Source organism: Pagrus pagrus (assembly GCF_965226575.1).
Source record: "Pagrus pagrus genome assembly, chromosome: 1".
In the NCBI taxonomy this organism is placed as follows: Eukaryota; Metazoa; Chordata; class Actinopteri; order Spariformes; family Sparidae; genus Pagrus; species Pagrus pagrus.
This window is the reverse complement of record NC_140185.1, coordinates 2,182,219-2,209,245: the sequence shown is the minus strand read 5'-3', so window position 1 is coordinate 2,209,245 and position 27,027 is coordinate 2,182,219. Positions and strand designations below refer to the sequence as shown.

The window sequence follows — 27,027 nt, the reverse complement described above, 5'->3', positions numbered from 1 at the left end:
ATTGATTGCTTTGTAATGACTATAGAATAATGACACAAACTGCCTTTAGATTGGGTCCCTATAAACCTTGTCTGCCACTGGGCTGGGGGGTGTATGTTGTATGTGAAAGGTGCTTTTCAGAGAAACAACCGCATTAAAGAAACAAAACAAAAGCAGATAGTTTTGATTTGTTTATTTGGCTAATAGCAAATTTTATCACAAAAGTAGAAAATTATATCTAATGTTAGAAAACAATCTTACATACAATGGCGTGGCATATACAAAATAGTCTTAAAAACTGCCAACATATCCTTAACAAAGCACTGGACAATTCAGAAATTCTTCAGAGTTCATGATTCCAACATCACTGATGTTCCTTGTGAGGCAGAAGGATTTGCAAGATCAGTTTATTAGTGATCTCGAGAATCCGTCTGGCCAGGCTTCACGCTATGCACTTGTGGCCAAGCCACAGTTGTTTGGACCAATCAGTGCCCTCTGAGGAACTATTGGCAGCTACTGGCACTGTTTATATGTGACGACCAGGCAGCGAGAGAGACAAGAAGCAACTCTCGTCTGAAAACAACACTACTGCTCAAGTACAGATGCTGTTATGTACCACTTATGTCAGAACTGGGGAGTATTTCTTATATATTTCTTCATTGGAGGAGGAGCAATGGATAGCACTGGAGGCTTCCCTCGCTGGAAAAGATGTTTTCACTCTCTCCTGACTAGTTTTGGCAAGAGCTTGACTCACCAAGAGCCTCCGGTGGTAGTACTCCTACCGTTAATGTGATTGGTTGAAATTAGCCCTTGATCGATGCAGATGGTTCATCACATCACCTGCCAAGTAACTTTTAAATGGCCTGTCAAATTCCACTTCCCGCAGACGACTTCCCAAATGGTCCTTTGTTACAAACCATCTGGTACATCAGGTCATCACTGATGTGCACATATTGCAAGAGGGGCTGCTGCATTCTCTTTGTTCTGTGCTATGTACAATATGAGTATGAAAAAACATATTGATTACAGAACTGCAATCTATGTGAAATTGCAGGTGTTCATTCTGTTTTAATCCCATGATTAGTATTACAAGATTATTTGCAGAAAACTCCTGAGCCATGTTGGTACATCTCTCGTCGACAATGTACAGCATATGCTGTGGTAAAAGAATAAAGTCTGTACAATATAAATTCCCTCATCTAAACTGCCAGCGAAAACAGGTTTCTGATAATAGGAGAAAAAAGCCTCTTAAAATCCACAAAGTAAACTATTCCAATAGTTGTGTAATCTGGTATTAACACATTTAGTACTTTTTTTTGCATGTTCTGACAGTACTGCTTTGTCAAAATCATATTAATTCTCGAGTTAGCTTTCAAGTAATTATTCTTGAAAATATCTGATAGTTCATATACAACAAAAAAAATCAACAATACACAGTAGAACATTTAGCATTCCTTTCAGCTGCAGAGAAAGTTAAAATTGCACTTAGTTAATTCTGAGCAAAAAGTTGCATGTGCTGCATAACCTTTAAAAAGGAGACTTCCATCCATCAATCGACCATTTTGCTAAACCCTGATCCCTTTAACAAATGTTGCTACCTGTAAGGCTTTCCATTCTCATACAGCACATGTGCTATATATACATATATATTATAGTAACCTTGTCAACTTTACCCCTCAAAATTATTAGAAATTTTTGAACCTGTAGGTTGTTGATTTCAGACTGAGGAAGACAAAAGCAGCTTCTCATGTCTAGCTGTCCCTGTTGCAGGAAGATTTAATCAGTTAGGTAAATAGACTAGCTATCACTGGCTCCATGAGATGATTGAAAAATTGCTGGTTCTGTTCAAACAAGTTGATCCACTTTTGACTTAAAAAAGAAGAGGCTTTCAGGATGAATTTGGCTAATTGAACACTAACATTGGCTCAGTGCTTCATTTGTAAATCAAAAAAGGTCCCAGGACACAGATAGGGTGATGCTCGCAACGGGTCAGGGGGAGCGAAACTAAAACTGTTGTTACAGACTGAGCATTATTTATTTACATTTATTAATCAGAGCATTCACAATAATCACCCAAAATCAGCAGGGAGAGGTGTGTAGCTGATTAACATTACTATTTGCACACGCTCTCTCACTCCCTGTCGAATCGTCTCCCCTGTGTTTGTGGACGGCTACAATGGGGGAAATTGAATAAGGGCCTACAGATCTACAAACAACTACAAAAAGCAGCAGGCTAAGAAACCAAACTAAGTGGCATGTTCTGTCCATTTGTCCGCCTGACAGATCGATCACCTCTGATCCATTTCAGCACTATGGACAGCCTCACAGATTTGCACCTATGCACAACCATCTTAAATCAACTTTAGGCATACTCATGTCATCATATATCAGCACAAACAGCCACTTAGTTGTAGGGTTTACAGACATCATATGCCAAAATATTTAGACACTAAAAAGCATACTGTACATCACATGCCAGTTTAGTTTGCGTTTCATGCACAAAAGTCACAGCTTTAATTATGTTTCATCACTGCGTGACATGACCGCTCCTTCTATCTCTTTTAAAAGTCAGATTTAAAATGCCTGCAAAATAGGGAAACAAGCAATTTTTGAGAAAATTCAGTGGGAAATAAAAGAAGGACAGGAGAGACAACATTAAATATTATTCAAAATGTATTTGATAGTGACCAAGGAGGTGCAGGACGCTATCAAATAGGTACCGGTCCCAATCTGGGAGGTCCCGGATCCTGTTCTGGCAGGATTCGGCACAAAGAGCAAGACAGAGCTGCTATTGTCAGCCTAAAGTCTAATAGCGTTGTTTCATCTATTCCTTCAATGTTTACTCTTAAAAAAGGCTTAAAAAAGGTATGACCCTACAAATTCTTTGTACCGTATATCACTTTACGACGATGATTGGACAATCACCGTTCAGGAGAAGGGTTTAGCAAATGGTCAATGCCAAGTAAATCTATGACTGACATTCACCAGCTCTTCCTGTTGCTTGAGTTATTTGCAGGTTTCGCAAGTTTCAGCTTCTGGACCTCCCTGAGAACAGTGTCAGCCTTCTTCAGCTTTTCCATGGCCTTGGTCAGCAGATCCTCTGGCAAGCTCTCCCCGTCACTTCCTCTCTGGGACTGGGACACTCTGCTCAGGAGCCTGCTCGTCTTTTCCGTCTCTAGAGCCACTTCCGCCTCAAGTTTCATGACATCATCACCAGGAGCCCCGTTGTTTCCAGCTTCAGGTCTGGTTTGCTGTGTCACCTGCTGAGTACAGGCTGAAGAATCAGATAGTAGATCTCCACTGGAGGCTGACCTGGCCTTGGTTGAGGGTTTGAGAGGGGGAGTGGGCTCTGGCCGCTGACAGGGAAATACCTTAGATCTAACCTGAGACTTGGTTGCAGCCTGTGTTTGCCTTAAATCAACAGAAATCTGAATGTCATCTTCACTGGTGTCCAACACATCCAGACCAACATGGCTTCCTCTCAATGCAGCAGTAGACGCTGCCAGTGTGTCTTCACTGCCAGAGCCTTCACTCTCATCGTCTGAGTGCTGACCGCTGTCTACAGACTTCTCCTCCGCCTTCTTTCTCTTCTCCCCATGCAAGTTAGAAAGCAGTGGACTCAGGCTGAGGCTGTCAGTAACTGGGTCATTTAAAGTCACTACTACTGAGGGTACTCCGCTCTTGGGTAGTGACTCTTCTGCTTGAGAAGAACTGCCTGAGGTATCTGAGGCTGTTCGCAGCAAAGCAGTAGGGTCTTCTCCTTCCTTAGGACACTGGTCGGTTATAGTTTCTTTGTGGTCTGTGTGTTTCGTGTCCAGCTGGGTCTGTTTCTCAGGCTCTTTTTTGCGGGTCAGAGGAGGACTAGGGCTCTTTCTGAGTGGCTCTGTGGGTGCTAATGGCTCATTGTCAGATGACTTGTTTATGTCACTGCTTATAGTCTCCCCTGATTCTTCTTCAGAAACCTGCCCTGCTACACTTGGACTCTCAGACTGATCATCTCTGACACTAGGAAGAGCTCCTTTAGAAATCAACTGCTCCGCCTCATCTTTTTCGACAACCGTTCCTTGTACCTCCTTCTTATTGTCTTCTTTCCCAGTATTCTCATCAGTTGTGTCTTGAACCTCCTGGTCTGGCTCCACAGGGTGATGGGAAGGTTTCTTCTCTTTGGATGGAGGGGCAGGGGGGTGAGAGTTTGGCCTGGATTGTGAGGCCTCTGCAATGTTGCTCGTGGAGCTGCTGGAGCTGGGTTTGTTGGGAGGGGTTGGTGGTGGACCAGCCTTTTTCTTGGCATCAGGACTCCTTTCAGATATCTTCTCAGCTTTGACATCCTCTGTAGCTTCTTCAACAGATGAAACACAGGGCTTGGCTTCTTTAGAAGGAGGCATAGGTGGCTTCAGGACCTTAAAAACATTGCATTATATTTGATAAGCCATGTTATCCAAACAGAAAGAAAGACATACACAGATACTCTTGCATTGTATGACAAGACTTTAATAGCATTATACAGACCTTTTTCACGAGGCCCTCCTCTGTATCAGGTTCATCCTCAGGTGTAAGACAGGGTTTGGGCTCTTTGGTAGGGGGCATCGGAGGTTTGATGACCTTTTTCTGGGGACATACCTCTGGCTCAGTCTGAGCCTCCTCCTCAGCGCTTGGTCCTGACTGTTTCTCTTTAGCTTCACTGGCATTGGACGGAGGTGTTGGGACTTTGGCCTCTTTGGGGGTCTCAGTGCCATCAACACTGGTGTGATGGGTCCCATTAGGCATCAATGCATCCTCAAGATCAAGATCCAAACGCAGGATACCATCAGACGACATATCAGCAACCTAGAAGTAAAGTAAAATATTATACACAAGACATTCAATTCAATTAAAAGGGCCATACTATGCTTTTTGGGTTGTCCCTTTACTTTTGTGCAGTAATTCCTGAAGTGTGGGCCATGGCCCACTGCTGGGCTGTGAAGGTACTGCAGGTGGGCCGTGAGTGGTCATTTACAATAAATAAAAAAAACATTTTTAATTCTGTGTTCTGTTTGTAATTAAGTTTAAAATTACCATAAAATACTTACGATTAAATATTTATCTTTTAAAACATGATCAGAACTGATGAACAAAGGAATTAGATTACTTGTTATTTTTCATTTATACTGTAGTGGACTGGTCAGCCATAATTCACCATAATCTGACTCACTGACATCTGACTGTTGGGAAATGCTCCCCTAAGTGTCAGTGTAACCATGACAACGGAGAGTTGGGAGAGGCTAAGGTTAGTTGTTCACCTCCTGTTTTCCACAACTTCTACACTGTTACAGTGTACACACTGATGCTTACTAGGGGGCATTGCCCAACAGTCAGTTGTCAGTTAGTCAGATTATGGTGAATTGTGTTTGACCAGTCCACGACATAACGACCTTTTTCTATCTGCCATTGTGTTGAAGCCCTTTTCCAATTGACAGGGGAACAGACTGTGACACAACATCGGAACATTATATTACATTATTTCATGTCAATGACAGGAAATTGTAACTGCATGTGTTAGCATGTATTGAAAGATACGCAAATGTACTAATTGTTACGTGTATGTGAATGGATTCTTAATTTGCGCTGCAGTGCCTTAGACTGATGTTCACATAGAGGTTTGGAATATTTTTCACGACGGACCACGGCGTTTCAGCATTCTTAAGCGTGAACCCACATGATATTTTTTTAATGTGATAAAAAAGCTAAGAGCTAAGCATGGGAGCTGCTCCGTTGTTGGCTGCAAGATTTAACACATAAGTCTTCATCTACTCCAATCAAGACCCAGCTGATTAACTTCATTTGATGGAAAACAGTAAAAAGTCAAGAATGTATCAGTGCTGCCTGTCCATGACCCAATGTGAAACTTGGAAGCTGTAAGTTTTTCTTTGTGTGTATATTGAAGAACTACCTCAGCTAGCGTTAGCTTTGTTGTTATACAAAGACAGTTTTGCTCCAGTGTCCTCATGTATGGGTCTGTGTGTGTGTTGCTGCTGTGTGTAAATTTACTTGATATGAATGATAATGATATAGCAAGTTGGAGAAGATCATGTGAAAAAGAAATGGTCTAACAGCAGTAATTCCTTTCCATGGCAACTTTGTATGACTTTAATGATCAGCTAGCAGTTATCTTGCTCACACCATACAAAGACCATTACAAAGCTGTGACGTTAGGGGCCTGCTGGGCTGTGAGGCCGAGGCTAATACAGATTATATTCCTTCTCTAGCATGCAGTGGTAGAGTTTTTATATTTACAGTAGAAGTGCTTCTCACTAGAGAGTTAAAACACCAGCAGAGCTGACCAGACACATGGTGAATGTTGCTGACTCAGGCTGACCAATCAGAGCAGACCGTTCTTTTCGGAAGGGAGGCCTTAAGGAGGACTGGGCTAATTCGAAGCATTTTAGACAAATGGTGAGCATGGTGCTGCAGCAGTGGACAGTATGACAAAAAAAAAAAGTTTTTTGAACATTAAATATGTAAACCTATCCTAATAGACTCCTCAAATAAATGTCTTCTTTAAAAAGCTATATATATCATAAATTTAAATCCATTAGAAAAATGATTATACAAACACAAGGTCTGGCTGCTACCAAAAGCCAAGGTAAAAAAAAAATGTTTGAAAAGACCCTCACCAAACTGCTGCTTTCTCTTTTTGACAGAAATACTGTTTTCATTCACAAAAAAATACTTCTCTTCTTCATTGCTGATTTCCAAGTGTTCCTCCTGTGCTTTCCAATCTCTCAGCTGCTGAATGTAGCGCTGAGTTTTCACCAGTTAATGGTCAAGTTTTACTCCACTTAGTGGTCGTCTGTGTTTCCACTAATGAATACACCTTACTGTCGCTGCATTAATGGCTTCAGTCATGCATTTATTTGTTGCTCATCGCTGTGGTCTTTACATCTATTCTTGACACGACCATGAGTAATTATGTAATTCATGTAACAAACAGCAAAAATGTTTGTGCATGCTTAGTCATCCCAAAAATCAACCAAACAAATCCTAATAAACACTGTTTGTAACTCATTACTGAGACCATTTATAACAATTACAGAAATGTCATACTGACAAAATACCTTAAAATATGTCTTCTAGATTTTCAAGCTTTAACATAAAAGGAGGGTTTATTATTATTTACTGATTTGTATGTTTGGTATGATTGTATGTGGTTAGTAGTTAATACTAATAAACTTGGTGATGATATTTTTCTTGTACTAAGTATTACTGTTATACCACTCAAGAACTTAGGAGCAACTTCAAGAAATTAGACCAAATTAAATATTTGGCTATCATGTTTGTTTCCTAAAGGGTGGTGCCTTGAGGTAAATATAGCTCGAAGCGAGTGAAATCACTCTACTTCATCTGTTTTACAGGTTCATGTGGTACACTATATAATCTTGCTGTCTCTTGAGACTTATTAATAATCATGAAATATTTTGTTATCCTAAGGCATTCTTGCTAAAACAATTATAATTTAAAGTATCTTAAGCCTTGAATTTATGAACAAAAAAATGTATGTGTGCTATATGAACATCAATCCATGTATCAGCATGAAACAACAGGAGTAGTTTAGTTGAGCTAGTTATGCATGTTTGAACCAATAAAAAAACCCATCCAAACGTAAGAACAAGAAAACTCAACGCAGAGTTGAGATTCAAATCCTGACCTGCTTACTGTAGCAGCAGAGCTAACCACCTAGTGTCTGTAACACAATGGATTCTCAAATTCACACACACAAACCTCTTTCATGTGTATCCTGGTCGGAGGCCGCCGGTTACGGTTCCCTTTGGGCCTTGTTCGAGTAACATGCTCTAAATTGCTGCTTTCATCAATCTTCACCTGTGAAAACATGAAGCTTATTCATTCACCTTTCCACTCAATCCATCTGAGCTTTCAATTGCTTAACACATAAAAACTCAGTGAGGATGCCACTGACTGAAATTAAGAGACACTTCTGATTTTGTGTGCAGATTACACTAGTTCACCTGATCAAAGACTTTGTTTTTTGCTCGATTGATGCCATCACTCAGAGCTTTGATCCAAGCCTCCTTTTCCTCTGCAGTCTGAGCCTGGAACTTCACATCATGGACCTGTCAGTCGCATACAGCAGAGAAATGACTCGTGTCAGAAGTAAATACAGAATAGTCATTTCAAAATAAAGTTGATGATCAAAGGTAAAACATACAGCAAGTGTTATGGAGCATTTAATGTACAGTCTTTTCCTTTTTCTTTTTGCTTTTCCATTAGAAGAATTAAATCTCCTAACTTGTTTATTTAAGGAAGCACTTGTATTAGTAGATTTTCTGCCAGATCAGAGACCTAAACTGAAAAGTCCTTGATTTTACACTTACAATCAACGCTCTTCACAGCTCTTTGTTTGCAGTGTCCCACAGCTCTATTTTTACTGTGCAGCCCTAGTTGCAAGGTAAAGTGAAAAAAATACCCTATCTTGAATTACAGTCTAAAAATTTTAAAATTACATTTCAAACAGTTAATACATTAATGTGGGGACTTTTGCTCAAGAAGCTACATTACAAATTTACTCAGACTCCGAACTTCAGAGAAGTCTTCCATGTATCACACACTGTAATTTATTCACTCTTTTCCTCTCTGACGCTCACTCTACCTCTTCAAACCCAACATTTCTCAGTCTCTCAACTATGTGAGTTTACTTGATGTTTTTTTAACTGAACAGTGACAGGTGGTTGGTTGTGGGACACACTGGTGCTGTGCTGCTAAAATAAATCTTTTCTTTAAGAGGGTTGCCTCGGAGAATCCAAGAGGCAGCCAAGCAGCTCTTCACATCCTGCTCAGAAGTGAAGAGCTCTATTCACAATGAGCAACCACAATAGAGCACCAACTACCAAAAGCTTCTGGAACTTTAACAAATATGCATTGTTTTATAAAGCTGAATGATGGTCTTTCAACTTGCAAAACAGTCATTTGTAGCAGTATTTCCCTTTTTTAAACTTACCTTTATTCAGAAAATAACAAAGACAATATACACCGAAACAACTGGTTTAGCCTTATCTTTCATAGCAATGCCATAAAGATAATATGTAGTTGTAATCATAGTAATATATAAAAGAATCAGTCAGTTGGTTAGTCACCAAAATGTATTGTGTGTCTAACAAAAAAGATCAATATATTTCTTTCCTCATAAAACACATGCAAAGCCAATTTTTCTGAAAAGTTTGAAACCAGAAGGATGCACTATAAAGATAAATTAATGGGTTAGCTTTATGTAGAGTTTAAACGTTTTCGGTGTCATAAAGGAAGCTGGATCACCATGGTAATGGTGGAGGTAACGTTCAGAGCTTTGGTGTTGCCCTTTCACTATATATATTTCCTGATGATATTCGCAATGAGCCATACTGTGCAGTAGATTCCCAGGTAATATTAACACTTAAAATTTTTCACAGCATGTCATCCATACACTGAAGAATGATGAACACACAGCAGCTACAGACCACTTTTTTTTTTTTTGGTCCTGCTGTGTTGCCTGTCTGTTTAACATACGGCAGCTATCATAGGACAGTGTCACATCTTCTTGAGTATAATGTTTAAGTATGCTTTCTCAAGTTTGCAGTTTTTCACACACACACACACACACACACACACACACACACACAGTTGTCCACATTTGCAGCTCTCTCTTTCAGTGTTTGCTCCTTAACAGATTGCGTTTTTTGTTTTTTTTTACTTTTTTGACAAAACCAGATTTATGTGAGTCTAGAGATGAAATCAAAGCAGTTACATACTCCTTAGAGCTGACTTGAACTACAGAGTCACTATGAGCAACCCCTTTCATATTTCATACATTTATTTTATCCACTGTTAATACAACATATTGATTAGTGCAGCTTTAAAGGAGAAACGTGCTTATATGTGTACAGACTTTACTTGTATCAGGAATTATTTTCAGTTATTTTCTAACATGTGTTGCATCAATCAATTAGTTGCGTCTTCACAAGTTTGTTAAACCCACATGACTAAACTTCTTGACGCACAACTTCTGTTTAAAGAAATACGATTTTATACATGTCCTATTACTTTGTCACACAATTGATAGTAGCTTCTCAGTACAAATGATAGAGACACAGGTCCAGAAACATTTTCTCACTTACATGTGAAATTGTTGGCATTTTTTGACATGAATTTCTCAGGAAATAATGCAGTGATCTTGATGAAAAAAATCTGCTGTATTTAGGTGGCGTGGTATCTATGAGTGAGTACAGTTTGATGTGGCTCAAAATACAAACCTGGATCTAGCAAATACAATTGCTTACTTGATTGAATTAAAGGGGACTGTTGGAATTTGGCCATTCAATGAGTGCCATTCAATTGGAATTCATGAAGGGGGCATCGTCAGGCTAAAATGGCAATTTAAGTTGCTCTTGCTCTTTTTAAACCAACTGCAGGGGAGGTCAACACAGTAACACATGTTTTGGTTCTCTTTATTCTTCTGCTTTTTGTTGTTAAGTTTAATTGTTGGTTAGTTCTTCAGTTTCACTTCCTTCATTCTCTGTCACTGTGTGAAACTGAAGCATCTATACATTTGCAGTTGCTTCTTTGTATTGTTCCTTTTGGTGCGTGTCCGTCCACCTGTTTTAATGCGCATTTTCACTTAGCGCATAATAAACCCCAAATATCGCAAAGAAGTTTTTATGCTATACACACAAGTCGCATAGGGCCCTGCGAGGTACACAGGGCCCCGCCTCCCCCTGCTGTCAAAGCGGGTGTCAATGTTTACAACTGAGAGATTAAGGTATGAAGCGTAACTATCATTCTGGTCACGAGAAGAGTAAAAAAACAACAACATGAGAGTTAATTGTGGGAACAGCAGTCAGGTAAACTTGTGTTTTCCCCTCTCCGAGTGTGATATCAGCAATAAACAGCAACATTAGGTTCATGTGTCCATTCATTGCAAAACCTGTTTATGTTACCTAATATTGCTTCTGCAAAATTTTGTGGGAGCTACTCTTCCATTCTCACTCCCAACACATTAAATACAGCAGCCTGGTCAGTGACTTTTCTTCTGGAGACCAGGGCTCGCATCCTGTTTGTGACAAGGTTTGTTTTTGAGTTATGTCATGTCAGTTAATATACATAAATGTAACTTACATGACATGAGTTATGTCACTTTAGTTGTTTACATTCCGTACATTTTGAGACTGAACATAGTTATTTTAACCCAAAGTATGACCTTTCCTTAAGCCTAACCAAGTAGTTTCTGGTGCCTGAACCTAACCAAACCACGACCGTTTGACAAGGTAACAACAGCTCAAAAGTCATCATATGTCATAGACTGTAAGCTGCTTGTCGGCAAGCCTTATTTTGAGAGTCTAACCAGATGTTGCATATAACGTATTATTGCTAACTTGACAGGTAGAGCGTCACAATTTAGAAGCTTAAAGAGTAACTACTAACCATTTTTATACTGGACAGCAACCCGCCAATTTGGCTGTCCTTTTTGCGACTAGGTCCGCGAATTTAGACAGAGCGTGGTATATTGGGGGTCTGTTCTGGTCTGCCAATATGACGCCTCGGAGGGTACACTTTTAGCCATCTCCATTTCTATGTAAATCCAAGGTGTCGATGTGCCGGCAACTGTGTGACATGGGCAGAGGTGTCGATGACGTGCACTGTTGTGTGACCCACAGCCGGGAGTTTTAAAAACAGGAAACAGCTGATCACAGCAGTCAGTTCATCACTTCATCCACGGACGTCAAGATGAGCAACTGGAAAGCCGCTGAGATCCGGGAGATGCTAACCATCACAGCCGAGAGAATCGTCAATAACCAGATCACTCCTCACTGTTCACGCCCAACTTCGTGCTTCACGTCACTCACATGTTTACGCCTCCCCCAGTGGCGGCTTTTTTGAAAAGGAGGAATACTACACCTCTGGCGTAGATTGCAGCCTTTACCTGGCTGCAAATGTGGCGCATTTTCTAACTAAAAGGGGCTTGTGTCTTAACTGCTCCTGGAGCCCCACTCAGAATCAAGGCATTTTTTTAATTTCCAGCCTAGATGCACCTCAGCCAAAACCTAGCGGTTTAGTTACTCTTTAAGGACACTGATCAAGCTGCCATACTTGACGAGTTAGGAGTGAGAACATGTTGATGTGCCCTGACATTCCAATTATATTTAAATACTGCCTTAATACACCCATGGCATATTTATTTAGCATTTAACATTGAAAAGATAAGTAAAGGTAATGAGTTCTGAGGAATTGCATTGAACATTTACACACCATTCTGTTTTCCCCAAAGCATCTCTCAGCTCACCTTATTTCCAGTCTTGGCTGATCGAATCAGTATCAGTCTGTGCTTCTTCTTGAAGGGGCTCTTCAGTTCATGACATTTATCGTAGTTTTCCAAGTCAAGCCTGTCCAAGCAGTTCTGCAGGTCCTGCAATACAAAGTACAACTACCTGCAAATTTGCTATTCCAAGTAAAAGACAGACGTAACTGAGATTTTTATGAAAACAAACAGCAAATCCCACAACCTTCTAACAGGAACTGGATTGTCTTTTAAGTAACATAGTTGCTTATTCTGCACAATCCTCTGACTGTATTATCTATTTTTTGAGTGCCGTGTTTTTGTTTTTTTAAAAACTGCACATAAAATGACATTTCAACAGTTACTTGACATTGGAGCAAAATAAAAAATGAGAATGCTGCATGAAAAGAGTAATAAAAGAAGAAGAAGAAAGTGTACCTCATTTTCATACACTACAACCTCTGTCTTCTCCACATGGATGTAGCGGTCCTTATAGCTTGCCAAAAGTCTGCCGGGGGCCTTCTTTACCCAGCCAGCCTTACCCAGGAACTTTGGCTCTTTACACTGGGTTGGCTCCTCTTTTGCATCCTACAATGACACAGAGGAGGGAAATCACAATCATATACATGTCAGTGTACTCTGTTGGTAGAACTTCCACAGGATATCTTTTTTTTCTTTTTTGGGACTAGGTGGTAGGTCATCTAATGGTTTTCCACTTTCACTTTAACTGCAAGTGTGTCTCAACTTGGTGAAGAGCAGAGCACCTACAAAGAAAGGAACAGCAAGCAGGGAGGAAAGTCATTGCAGACACAGAGCAAGAGGGCCAAGACAATTTGCCATACTTAGGTGGCTGGTACAATGAGTACAATTTGATATGGATCTGAATAAATATCCGGTTATAGTAGGTAAATAGGTTTATAAAGAGGGAAGTCTTTTTTCAGCTGCTATACGGTAACAAATAGGGTTAGAAACATGCAACTACCACCAATGTGCATCTGAGATAATGGGGATTCAGAAGGGTACCAACAGTGATTAGGCTTGATTAAATACCATTCTAGTTTGATCTTTAACTATATCAGCATATTATAAAATCTGTATCTTAAATGTATAATTCAAATTCATTAACAGTGAAGGGGCATCTACCTCATCTGACTTACGTGTCACACATTAGCTGTAGCAAGTAGTATTTTGTCATTGTACACTCCAAGCACACAGACAAAGACAGAAGTTGACAGTTGACAACACTGGAAATAGAACAGCAGTGTACTCAGACACATTACTGTGTTGACCCACAAAGACGCCATAGGTGTGAGGAGAGAACCACCAAGCACCATCTCAGTTAGGGCTGGCCAATATATATTGTTATCGTGATATAGGACTATATACTGTCAGAGATTTTTTATATCATTATATGTGTTGTCTTTTCCTGGTTTTAAAGGCTGCATTAACACTTAGTCATTATATCCACATTACTGATGATTATTTATCAAAATTCACATGGTGTTAAAGTTTTGTGTACTAATAGTCTTCCCTACAATACAAGATCTAGGTCTTTGGTTGTGATATTTGATTTTTTCATATTTCTGACATGTCAAAATATTGAGATATATAATGTATACCACTATACAGGCTAAACAATACTATGATATTATTCTAGGGCCATACTGCTAAGCCCTAATCAGCCTCTTACATACAAATAATGGCTGTTTTGGTTGATTTAAATTATTAGTCTCTTACAGGACACAAACAAGGTTATAGGTGAGTGATTCAGTATGTGTGTGACAGTATGGTCAGTAAGACATATAATATACCTGTTGACTTCTTCCTGTTTTGACACTTGTGTTTTAAGTGATTTTCATAAAGGAATCTGCTAAATATAAAATATAAATACTTTCATTTTACTTTTAACATCTAATAATATCTGCTCCTATTGTTAAGGGAAATGTGACCAGACATTTCCTAAATTTTAAGCAGAGATTGCATTTTAACTGAGAAATACTGCTTTTAAAACTACTTCCAATTCGATAAGACATGGCGATGTTCCAACTTGTGTCACCAAACCTAACTCTAAGAGAAAATGTGCCTGGGCTCAGTTTAGTCTCGCACTGAGCTTGTGCAGCAAATAAGAAAAAACTCCAGCCCTGCTTACGTTGTAGTGTTACTTCAAAAATAGTTTGGTGTTAGAGAACTTGGGCTGAGGCCTGTTAAGATCAGCAGCTCTCACTTCATATCAGGCTTTTTCATTTCTGACAACAGGCCGTGCCTGTAACACATCTCATCTCACCTCAAACCACAACGCATTTAGACAATATTTATCTAATTTGGGCTTTGTTCTGCACATTTGCTGCCTGCATGTTATTTCCCACTGCTATTTGTTCAGAGATGTAGGTTAAGTGATAGTATGTCAATTGTGTTTACAATTCAGCCTAAAAGGGAAGTATCTATGCAGTCGCTGCTAGGCAACATGAAACACATCCTCTAGTGTGAGTAATAGTGAATCTGTGGACAAATTATAAAAGAACTGAAACACTTTAGACTAATAATGAAAGCTGTAAGGGCTGCTGCTGTGTTCCACCAATACACACCACATAGGCTACTTACAAACCTAACCCCAACCCAACAATGTCAGTGTGTTTTGGGAATGAAGTTAGATGAAAAGAAGTACTTTAAAGTTCTAAGTAGGTATAAAAAAAATAATAATAATATACTGTATATATGTATACATAGTATCAAAATGTCCATATATATACATATACATATATATGCATATATATGCATATATATATACACATGTATAAGAGGGGCTGGTTAGAAAAGTTTCTTTGGACATTTTGATACTTTTTGCAGTTAAAAATAGTTGCCATTGTCGTCTTTTGTTTTGCGATGAATTAAAGCAGACTTCACTATGGCGACCGACCTCCATGGAATATTGACTTCTGTCTACGTATATACAGAATCGTGGAGTCAGCTCTGTGTAGACCCAGCTAATCAACAAGTGCAGGTGTCTGCAAAATTCACCACCTTTGTTTCTGTAGGTGGAACTGCCACAGGATATCTATTTTTTCTTTTTTTTTCTTTTTGGGATTAGGCTGGAGGTCATCCAACTGTTTTTCCACTTTCACTGTAACTGTGACTGTGACTGTGTCTGAACTTGGTAAAGAGCAGCGCACCTGCAAAGAAAGGACTGGCAGGCAGGGAGGAAAGTAATTCCACACAGAGAGCAAGAGGGGCAAAACAAATCTACTTTGTATAACCACTTTAAACAGACTGAATGATAGGTTCACCACAGAAAGACAGAGTCCCTCTTGCTCACAGTGGCCTGCATGTCTGTGACATGGGTGAACATGGAAAAAATTGATGAGGCTGGGTGGAACACTTCAGTACAGTACAGTACAGCAACCCACCCTTGCAAAAGAGCAGCAAGAGGTTTCCATTACTCAGGGCTCAGCTGACTACTATAGCTCTGCACTGTGAGATCACAGAGTAGGTGAAGGAGCTCCAATTTTAGACACACACAGGAAGTCTGCTCTGCACTGAAACACAGACCTCACCAACACTTCAACCCAAAACTATTAGCAGTCTTATCTGTGGTGTTGTGGTGAACTCTGAAATGGATCTACTGTCAGCTACCAGTATGCAGATTAAGATAATGTGTTGATGCAGTTATAAAATAACAACGTGCTAAAGCTAAGGTCTTAAAAGAGGAAGAGAAGATAGAGTGCAGGGTTTTTAAGAGACACACCTCAGCAGACATGTGTTTCTGATTAAGTTTTAGGTCAGAGAGCATCTGGCATTCATTGATTTTCACGCTGACCTGCCCAGCATGAACTCACCAAAAGCATGACTGAAGCTCACACTTTAGATTCAGATTACTCTCTTTTCCATTAAATTTATCCCCATTGAATACTTACTGTTTGAGCTGGGAGAACACAGTGGGGCTGGATCAATTTGTTTTGCAAGTATTATTAACTTATTTTTAACTTGAAATGAAACGCAAGTTACTGGCCAATCAGTGATGATTGGTGATGTGACAAAAGGTATTAAAAAGGCTATAAAAGCTGAAATGATAAGCAATAAAGTTGTGATTAAGAATTTCTGACTTAAAAACTGTCAAATTCAAGAGATTAAAATGTGAGGACATAGAGTGAGGTCCAAAAGTCCGAGACCACATTAAACATCTCGAATATTGTCACATACCAAACCCCAAAAAATTCAGAAAGGTTGAGGATACAGAAGGGGGCAGTACATGGAACTCTAAAATGCTTTACAGAAGCTTGAAGAGTGGTATCCAAACCACAATCAGACAGACCCAAAGTGACCACACCATCAGAGGATCAATACATCAAGCTTAGTTTACTGAGAGTTTGAAAAGCAACTTCATCACAGAATTTGTTAAATAAACAACGCAAGACTGCAATCAGCAAAAGTTCTGTCAGAACTGAGATAACATGACTCAGCAGGTTTTGCTTTAGCTTGTGGAGTCCATGCTAGCTTGAGCAAATGCAAATATTCATGGACATTGTGTCCATTTAAATTCCTCACAGGCTGGACACACTGGCCTCATGAGCAGCGCATGTGCGAGGCAGAACGTCTTGCTTTTCTTTTTTGGCGTCCATGTTAACAGGTTAGAGCAGCCACACTGGCTGCCTGAGTAGCACGTCCCACGCGCATATAAGGCAAGGCTGCAGCGGCGCTTCATCTAGAGACTTGGAATCTTAACCACCACCACAACACATGTGCAGTTCTCCGCAAAAACAGACCTGAAACGACCTGCAGACAGTCATATCAACATCATACCAGTGTTTTTGTTTTTTTATTGGATATTTTATATTTCTTTTTTTTTGTTAGGGCCTGAGCACCAAGTGAGAGGACCCCTTTGATTTTTTTTTTCTGGCAAATGAATTTCTTTTGTGAGGGCTTAACATATTCAAAAACTAACAAAACTTTGTACAAAATTCAACAGTGGTGGAGATTTACATGTTTTATATGTTTCTGCTAAGGATGGGGCAAAATGGCTCATTGGCGCCCCCTAAAAGGCAGCCCTAAATTTCACCTACGGGTTTGAAATTTGGTGCACGTGTATTGCAACAAGACATACGACAAAAAAAGTTCTGTGGCCATGACCTAAAACCAACAGAAAGTCAGCCATTTTGGATTTAGTGCTTAGCATGGTGGCGCGGTGGTTAACAGCCATAGAGGCCAAGTCTCATTCATTTCTATGAAAGCTGCTCAGTGGCGCATGAAGCTAAAATGATCCGACTGTCTTCCACATAGCTTCCACATTGTGGGGCCCATAGAGCTTGTCAACTTCCGGTTTAGCACTTGACTAACTTAAATGGCGATAAAATAATTTAATCATGCGGCTCTTCAAGACTGCAAATTTTATTGGACTGAATGGATCAAATTCTGACAGTGAAACAAGTCATTTTGTGGGTGTTGTGACGCTCAAAAAAATGTATCCACTGTTTTACAGATGCTTCTGTCACAATGTAAGCTTATGGGAAAAGGTATTTTTGGGCCCCAGTTCATCGCGTGACGATGCTTGGCCACTACGAAAACTGGTTTCAAAGCCTGGCACTCGTCCTGGGGGCCTGACCTCAACCCAACAGTAAGTCAACCATTTAGAATTTTTTCTCCTCATTTTTGGCGATTTGCATGTCTTGTGTTTCAACAAACTTCTTGTACAGCTTTAACCCGATCAACTTCAAATTTTCACAGGCCAATCTTAACACCTTTGTGATGAAAAGATATAAAAACTTGTTGAATGACGTGACCGTGGCCAGCATGGTCGATGATTCGCCATAAAACAGGTGGTTGTTGTCACTTCACTGTACATGCACCAAACCTCACACATTTGGTAAAAGTCCCAGACGGAACACATTTACATAACAATATTCACTTACACTCAGTGCCCCCTAGTGGCAGCAGGAAATGCCATTTCTTAAACTGAGAGGTACCTCAAATTTCATGAGAAAATCCTCAAGGCCTTGATGACAGTATATGGAGAAGATTCTCAGTTCCCCTCCCCATGAAACAGGAAGTTATAACTTCTGTTTAAATGGTAAAATATTTCCCAATTTCACATCTTTGATCAGAGTCCTGCCCAAAACACAGTTCATGCCAATTAGCAGGTATATTCACTACGCCACCTACTGTCAACAGGAAGTGAGCCTCAGTATTTCACTTAGATGGTGCGGTCTATCCTTGACCACCTTAAACCCAATGTGGTTAGTTTTCTCTAGTGCCAATTAGTGGACATAGGAAGTTATTGACCTCCTTTGCACAGTGTCCAAAACACACGGAAATTCCAGAAGCATGTCAAACAAATCAATCAAAGTCTGTCAAACAATCTTAATGAAAAATGAAAACTGCAAGCTGTGATGAACGGCCCCTTGTACCCCTGTGCCCGTCTGCTGCTGTACACCCCGATGCCCATTCGGGCCCATTCGTCACTGTTTGCAGTTTTAATGTTGCTATTGTTTTGTAAGTTCTTCCCCTTTGGCAGACAAGTTTTTTATTTATTTGATGTTATTTAACTTTTTTTTATTGTTGTATATCATTCGGCCAGACATGGGGCTAGTTATTGCTTTTATTAAACTTGCTCTTACTTGGGCTCCCACTTGATAATTTCTTTATTGTTAGTACCATGGTTGTTACCATATTTATATCCTTTCTAGCCCATATGAATGTGATTTCAGGGCGTTGGTGGAACAGAGCTTAATGCTCAGTCAATTTTCCCCGAAAAAACAATCTTGTTGATTGTTCAAAGATTCAACTTTTCACTTAAATTATTAAACTGATATTATCATTTGTAATGAAAAAATAGTATTACATTCAAAACAAATGCAAAATTAAAGTATCTTCACAAGTGGTCTGTACTTCCTGTTTTGTGTCGTTGCTGCTGATGTTGTCAGAGCCAAGTGTGCTGCAACAGAAGAGTGTTGGGGTTGATAGACGGTCCACACCCTACTACTTTCTTAAGCCAGAGAGAAAACTACACATCGAACCTGTCCTGCTTATTTATATTTACAGTTGTGACAGTGGTGGTGTTTCATAGTTAGTCACAGATCAATTACTCACACAGGGAGGATATATATTTTTGTAATGCCACCAAGGCTAGAATAACACCCACGTTCTTAGTACATAGCCTGTTGTTTCTTAACACAAATGGTGTCACACAGCATACAAACATCATTATTCTGAACTCACACATGTAGATAATGTGAAAATGAATAACTTTATCAGACAAAAAGGTACATCACATCAGCAATAAGAATTTACAGTTTTCATGGGTGCTGGAATTAGTGATTATTTTCACTACTGACTCATCTAATGGTTCAAAACCCCAAAGATATGTGAAAAGTAACAAATCCTCACATTGGAGACTGGAAGATGGGAATATTTGTCATTTGTACTTGATAAATTACTTAAATGTTAATCCATCTTCAAAATAAATTTCAACCCTATTTTCTACAGCTGACCTGGGCTGAAAAGAAAACCAGGCCTAGCATGTAAAAAGCAATGTAAACAAAATAACACAGCTCTCCAGAAGACGACTGACAAAGCAATACCCGATCATGACCATGACTCACTTTGTTTTTAATGCCAAGTAACTATGAACAATGCAAGTCTCATATGTCAAAATACCAGTGTTCTAATGCTCTGAACACAGAACACACTTCAGAAAACACTGACAGATTTTTCTAAATGTTCATTTATTTGCTGTTGGTCTCCAAAGATGATCATAGGCCTACTTTACAGGGCTCATGGCAAGTCAAATTAAAATGCTCAACATGGAAAACTATTTTAAAAAGTTGCAAGTCAAGAGTCCCTTGAAAATATTGAATTTTGTATGAATAATATTGTTAACAAAATCTGTTTTCTTAATTCATTTTTGTTTCCTTTTATTTCTTTACAATGCTTTGCGATGACTGATAGGGCTATTAATAGTTAATGTTTTGAGAGTAACACATATTCAAATTAAAAATTTGCATTGATTATTAACTGTGTTTTTGTTAATCATTAATTGTTAATGTATAATCTAACCCTTACCTTTAAAACAACAAGGGCATACATGTCATGGCGATCAGAAACGTTTAAACTTTTAACAACAAACTTGATCATCAGAAATATCATATTAAACTAGAGAAGGCAAGTTCTGAAGAACTTGCGGTTGTGAATGCTCCCTGTTGAGAAGCTGAAGCCAAATGCGCAATGCTGGCTGAAAACTTTGAATAATGTCAAAAATATATGAAATATGTTGAATATTGTAAAGTTTTTGAAGAGCAATCATCCAGACTGACGGCTCATTTGCCATTATGCTAACTTCGTGAGAGCTTTCAAGAGGACACCAATATGCGTTCACACACTACATTGGGATTTAATGACCCTTACTTTGTTCATAGTTTCCTTGTTTATGCTTTGAACATCAAATTATTTTGGAACATCAATGACCAACAAAGTGGAATGTTGAATAATTCTCTTGACAAACCACAAAATCCATTCACATCCAAAAAATGCTTCCTCTCACATGTGATTACAGCTAGACCAACTTATCTGACAAACATTTAGAATGGCAACCATATAAATTATCTAAAATTAGTCAGACTAATGAAGCATTGTTGCATTAGTAGGTATCAGCTGTTAGATTCATGTTTCACTATCACTAGCTCAGTTACCAGCTGAGTAGCTATCAGCTGACTAGTCGTGTCTAGTCATATATGCACGTGTACTGGAAAATGTGATCTTTTCCATCAGGTGGGTTTGGTGGACAGTTCTAAACATAACCCCAACCCCCAAAAACCTTGGGACGCTGTATAAAACATAAATAAAATTAAAATAAATTAAAATACAATAATGTGAACGTGAACTGTGTTGACATTCTTTTAAGTGTTCTTGAGACCGTGTGGTAATAGCCTTTATATAATCATGTGTTTCACATGGTGGTGAACCTCATCCCATCTCTGCTTGTGAACAACTGAGCCTTTTGAGGATGCTCCTTTCAAACCCTGGGTTTGGGGGATGGGACAATATAAAATAAGATTTTATCGTGATCAAAAACAACCGGGATTAGTTGATGGTGGTGAATTTCCATTATCAAGATAATTGTGAATATCCTCACATGATTTGAAAAATCTATCTGGCCTGATAGTGTACAGTCCTGTATTGATTTCCTGATTTATTTTATATTACCACATGGGGCGCCTGCATTTTTTTGGTAATTCCAAAATGGGTGCCAATCACGCAGATACTAATCGCTACAGGTGTGGCTATTTAAAAAAAAACCTTGGAAAAGCATGTTTTGGCTGAAACAGTGCGCTTGTGGAGCGAGGCTGGCTTGTGCAGTTGAAAAGAATACAGTCAAAGGTGTGGATCAGAGCTGTAGCAAATTGTTGTAGTTGGGGGCAAAGAATGGCAGCAAAGCTGCTGAATTCATCCAAAATTAACCCTTGAATCTAGAGCTATTTTGGTAATCGCTTAATGGTTACAGTCATTTGTCAACAAAATGCTAAATATCTGCTGGTTCCAGCTTCTCAAATATGGGGATTTTCTGATTTTATCATATATAATTCATGGATTGTTGAATAAAACAAGCAATTTCACATCACTTTGGGCTCTGTGAAGTTGTGATGGGTGTTTGGGTACTTTTGACATTATAGGCGATGAATAAGTCAGTTAATCAGGAAAACGATTAGTAGACTAATCAATAATCAAAATAATAATCAATTGCAACCCTAATTGTCTAATAACTTATCAATATTAATCTTCCACTTATTGTCATTGGTGCACAACACATCATTTTAAAGGACAAGTTCACCCAAAACGGCCTCCCTCCATGTTGATGGAATCCCGGTGAGGTTTTGTTGTTCGCAAAACATTTCTGGAGATTCACAGCAAAACAGTGTTGCAGCATTCTCCTAAACAACTGAGATAGAGGGACTAGGGCTTCACAATATTGGAAAAACTGACATTGCGATTTTTTTTAACCCTGCAATATATATTTTGATATGAAAAAATACAGGAATTTTCATCAGATGACCTGAATAGCACTTTATGTTATGCTGCACTGCTGCTATCTTGTGGACAATTAACCTGCACTGATCTTACCTCTTTTTGTGAATGTTACGAGTATGGCTTCTGTCTGTGTTTTAGAGATATTCTTATTGTTATCTTTTATGGCTTGCTTTTTTTGTGCTGGGACCTGAGTACATGTTTCGTTCTATCATGTGCAAACGTGAACTGAATGACAATAAACAAACCTTTGAACCTTTTGAGCTCTCCATCTTAAAATGGAACATTCTAGCTTCAATATTACATTAAGTAACTAACAATGAGTGATAAACAGGTTATTCAACAACTGAAATCTTTTACAGCAAAACTAAACATCTTTCTTTTTATCAAAAATGATTTAAAAAAATGACAGTCAGATCTGGCTTTGCATTCGTCGTACTGAGTGGTACCGACGTAAATGGTCAAACAAATTAGTTGTGTTACCTCTCGTTGTGGCAACAGATGCAAGGCACTGTCGACACATAACACGTGTTTGGTCAATATCGTCCTTCCTGTAGCCGAAATAATTCCAGATAACTGACGTTGCTTTTCTTTTTGGCACCAAGTCTTTGTTTCCGGCGATTTTCTCTTGTTCGTTGCTCATTTTTCAATGTTGTTACCAGCGACACACTCCATGTGCAGGGGCGTGCTCTGCTTCGGCACACTGAATAAGAACTAATGTGATTGGTGGATCGCTGCGCATGCAGAGTCTGCATGCACAGTGTGTGTCAGGTACCCTTGAAATTAGATGACTTAATTTGCCTCCTACATCGCAGGCCTTGCGATGTGACTATTGCGCACACGTACATCGCGATGACGATGCTCAAAGGACATATCGTGCAGCTCTAATAGGGACTTGTTTTGAAACGTATAAAACTATTTTTACTTTTATAAAATAATAACTTAAGTGAAGATTGCGGCTTTAAAAAGGGTATAAATAACATCTTTTCTTTTTTTTGGTTGTTTTTTATGTTTTAAAACAAGTCCCCAGCTACTTAAGTTGTTTAGGAGAATGCTGTAATACTGTTTTGTTGCAAAACTCCAGAAATATTTTGTGAACTACAAAACTTCACCTCATCAGCATGGGGGTGAGTACATAATACATTTTCATTATTGGGTGAACTGTTCCTTTAAACTCAGTGATTAGACACTTCTAAGTAAAAAAAGAACATTGGAGTCGTAGTTAAGTATACAGGTTTGTACTGTTTGTAATGAAGTTTGGACACAATTTCATGTCCATCCAAGCTTTGGCTGTGCTCTAACTGTCAGTCACCTAACATAAGTAAACAAAAGCACATTATTTCACTATTTCCATTTAATGCTAAATAAATCCTGTGTGCATAAAGTACAAATGTCTTCTAAAAGAACATTTGCCGAACATTCTTATCTTTTGGAGGTGTTCGTCCCTACAAGGACACAAATTCAAGAGCACACACACAAACACACACACACACACACACACACACACACACATTCACCACTGAGGACTCTTTCTTTTTCATAAAGGCACTTTCCCAGAAATTGTCAGTGGTGCCCCAGTAAGAAGATGTGCATACACACACATCCATTGTGTAGCAGAGGCCTGGATTGCAGGCTGATAATGAGAGAGGGTTAATAGTTTTCTGCCTGACACATAATGTAGCAGTCTGTTTCCTCTTTACTGAATGGCTCAGGCAGACACGTCACATTGCACTGTAGGTCAGCGGGATGGCGAGAAAAGGATGACTCACATGGAGCTGAGACAAAAGATCATCATGGAAGGGCCACAGTTGTTTTGGGGTTGAAAGGTAAAGAAGATAAGGCAGAATGTGGAGTAGAGACGAGGAGAGTGGGAAATGACAAATTAAAAATAAAGACAAAGATAAGAGCAAAACAGCTATACATGGGCAGCCAGCCAAGTAGTGGGTGTTCATACTAGCATACATTCCAGTCATGAACATCAAGCAAGAGTTTTAGTTCAGCTTTAGATATGAGAGTACAATATCCAAACAGAACTATTTCTAAACCAGAGAAGTCCAAATCAATTATGAATTCTCCTGTTAGCACCGGTGAATACTGACTCTTCTAAGTGCTATATTGTAGGCAGCAAGTCCAGTTGCCTAAAATATAGCACTTAGATTTACCATGACCTGGATGACTGAGAACCTTCATCAACATGTGAATACTGACATTCTCAAACAACTTCTATTGAACCCTTCTCAGGCAGTTTTGGTCCTACTGGCCCTCGCCCTAACCCATCTGTACTCTGGGAATCCCCAGCCAAACCACACATCATTCTCTCACATCACAAAACGGCCACACATTATGAGGTTTAATGCGAATGATTAGATCTGTCTTCTTCAGTTATCAAAAAGTTCCCATGTAATGTGACCTTTTTAATAGCGTCACTTATCCATGTACAAAGTGTAGTGAGACGGCAGAGTCACTGTTATATGTAATAACACACTGCAATTGAGTGACTTTTTCTAACAAACTAGGTGTTTTGTATCGTCAAATGTATCACAGCAACAACAACAACAAAAAGACATCCCACCTCAGATTATTGGTGCTAAAAGCGAATGCAATGCAGGACTAAAGTCACACCACCAGACATCTACTCGCATTGCACTTCTGACACAAAACCATCCACAAAACTGATAAAAGCAAAAGTAATGAAAAGTCAACCTCTGAAAGTCATCAGGAAGACCCAGCCCACCATGACAGTGACCACATAGCTCTGTTGGTCCTGTTTGAAGTGAAACTCTGGCAAATCACAAATCTGGAAATATGACTGTTGTAGTGTTTAATATGTATACATGGTAGAAACTATTTATACATAGGCTCTATTTTAACGATGCACCATATATATTGGACCAATTGGAATTTATATTATTGGTTATCAGCTGATAATAATATTATGATAAACAGCAACATGATTGCACTTTGCAATACAGTTCCACAGGGGTTCAGAGAGAAACACCTATATGTTTTAACACAAGCCTTATTAGTACTATTACTATGGAATATGAAATAATCCATCTTTGTTCACTACAGCCTTCTTTTTAAAATACAAGAATGTGAAATCTTTAGTTCTGTTATTAGCTGAAAAAAACTCAATTTCTAGCTTAAGCCATATATAGTCTCATTTTGACTTGCATCGTCAACATTTCATTTTGATAAGTCACTGGTAAAACCGTCTCACTGAATAAGAAGAAAAACATTTTTTAAGTAGGCTTTTCTTTAAATTTGAGTTGTAGCTGTTGTGGTTTATAGCCTCAACGCTGCATCCAATCATCAGATTCTGATTGGGAAGGAGAATGCAGTTAAATAACTTTTCTCAAACAACATTACAATTAAAGGGTGGGATACAACATGCTTGAAAAAAATGTTTGCAACATGTTCCCTGCATGCTGTAGACCAACTCAGTATGTCTCTACTTGACTTCCCCTTTCTAGTAAGTTGGCTTCCTCAAAATGCCAAATTCTTACTGAGGCATTGAGTCATCAGCTGTTACATGAGCCCCCTGTAGAGTATGTATCACACAGGGCCTTTTATGATTTTAGGATTCTTCTGACCAGCAAATCATTACAACAGTCTGTCTTCAGAGATAAAATATTGTATCATCGTGCATGACCATCTAGCTATGGCAAAGCACACACAAACAGGAAACGTTGTTGACACTTATGACACATCGGTCCATCACGATGAATCCGCCAAAGGTACAATCAAATAAGTATTTTCTGTATTTGTGAAATGTTAACCTTTGACGGTTTTCCTTCAATCCTGTCCACTGAAATGAACCCTTACGGAGCATCACTCTGTTGAAATACAGTTCACCTAAGTGCTAGATGGAGACTGTAATAATGCCCAACGTATTAGAGGACCCATCTGAGTCAAACGAAGTCTCAATTTCTGTTTTAAAGATTAAGTGGGTACACCCACACATGGTGCTACAATAAAATGGAAGGTTTTTGAACGGAGGTTGCAGTTTTCTCTAGAGTTGTCGAGTTGAGTTTCGTATGGAATCTGACCAACAAGTTGATGCAACAGATTGACAGGTGGGCAGGTGCTTTGTGCCAGAAAGTGTCTGAGTGTTGATTTAAGATGACTGTGGCAGGACGGCAGGACGGCAGGCGTCGTTCTAAATCTCAACATACGTCTTTCTCTCTGGACTATTAGGCCTTCGTGTATCTCCAACATATCGGGCCGAATTCGCGCTGCCACCTCTTCTACCGCCCATAACTTCGCTCTGATGACCTGGTCGCGCCCTGCACATTATTTTACTGCCGAGGTTTATCACACAGGCTAGTGAATCCCAGCTCAAGTGTTCACTCCCACTAAACGTCCTCAAAATTACGATCCGACATTGCAAACACAACTGCAAAGTATCTGCGACAAAAAGCAAAGCAGCAGCGGCTTCACCGTGGGACTGAAGGGACTACTCACATCTTCCATGATAAAGGACCAGAATCCGTTATGTGAGCGGTAACTAGTGTAAAAACTCGACGTCGCCTTTATCCTCTCCAGAAACAGTTCACTTCTTCCCCATCGGTCGGCAGCTGACACATCTCCGACAGCACGCCTAAGTGAAGGAAATAAGGAACCGTGTTTTTTATGACACCAAGGGTCGTCTCTTCCTCTTCTTCTGCTCAGAGAAAAAAAGTTCTAAGAGAAAGTTTAGTTTCCGGTTGAACTGCCTTCACACTCTTGAATCGAGT

The 27,027-nt window shown here is 39.3% G+C and overlaps 1 protein-coding gene across 1 annotated transcript; it reads right to left on the bottom strand.

The window, feature by feature from the left end:
- Positions 1–157: 157 nt before the first annotated feature.
- Positions 158–26,956, bottom strand: plekho2 (pleckstrin homology domain containing, family O member 2). Its single transcript, XM_084354584.1, has 7 exons — positions 26,756–26,956; positions 12,719–12,868; positions 12,287–12,409; positions 7,983–8,087; positions 7,738–7,836; positions 4,489–4,806; positions 158–4,379 (listed from the first exon to the last, which is right to left on the bottom strand). Exons 1-7 carry the CDS (start codon positions 26,762–26,764, stop codon positions 2,961–2,963), a joined length of 2,223 nt encoding a protein of 740 aa, XP_084210710.1. The 5' UTR covers positions 26,765–26,956; the 3' UTR covers positions 158–2,960.
- Positions 26,957–27,027: the final 71 nt, after the last annotated feature.

Bases quoted from the DNA above. Each gene is read 5' to 3' on its own strand.
- plekho2 (XM_084354584.1), bottom strand. The intron at 12,410-12,718 runs GTACACTTTCTT...TTTGTATTGCAG, and splicing joins TTGTAGTGTATGAAAATGAG to GACCTGCAGAACTGCTTGGA. The intron at 7,837-7,982 runs GTGAACTAGTGT...ATGTTTTCACAG, and splicing joins AAAACAAAGTCTTTGATCAG to GTGAAGATTGATGAAAGCAG.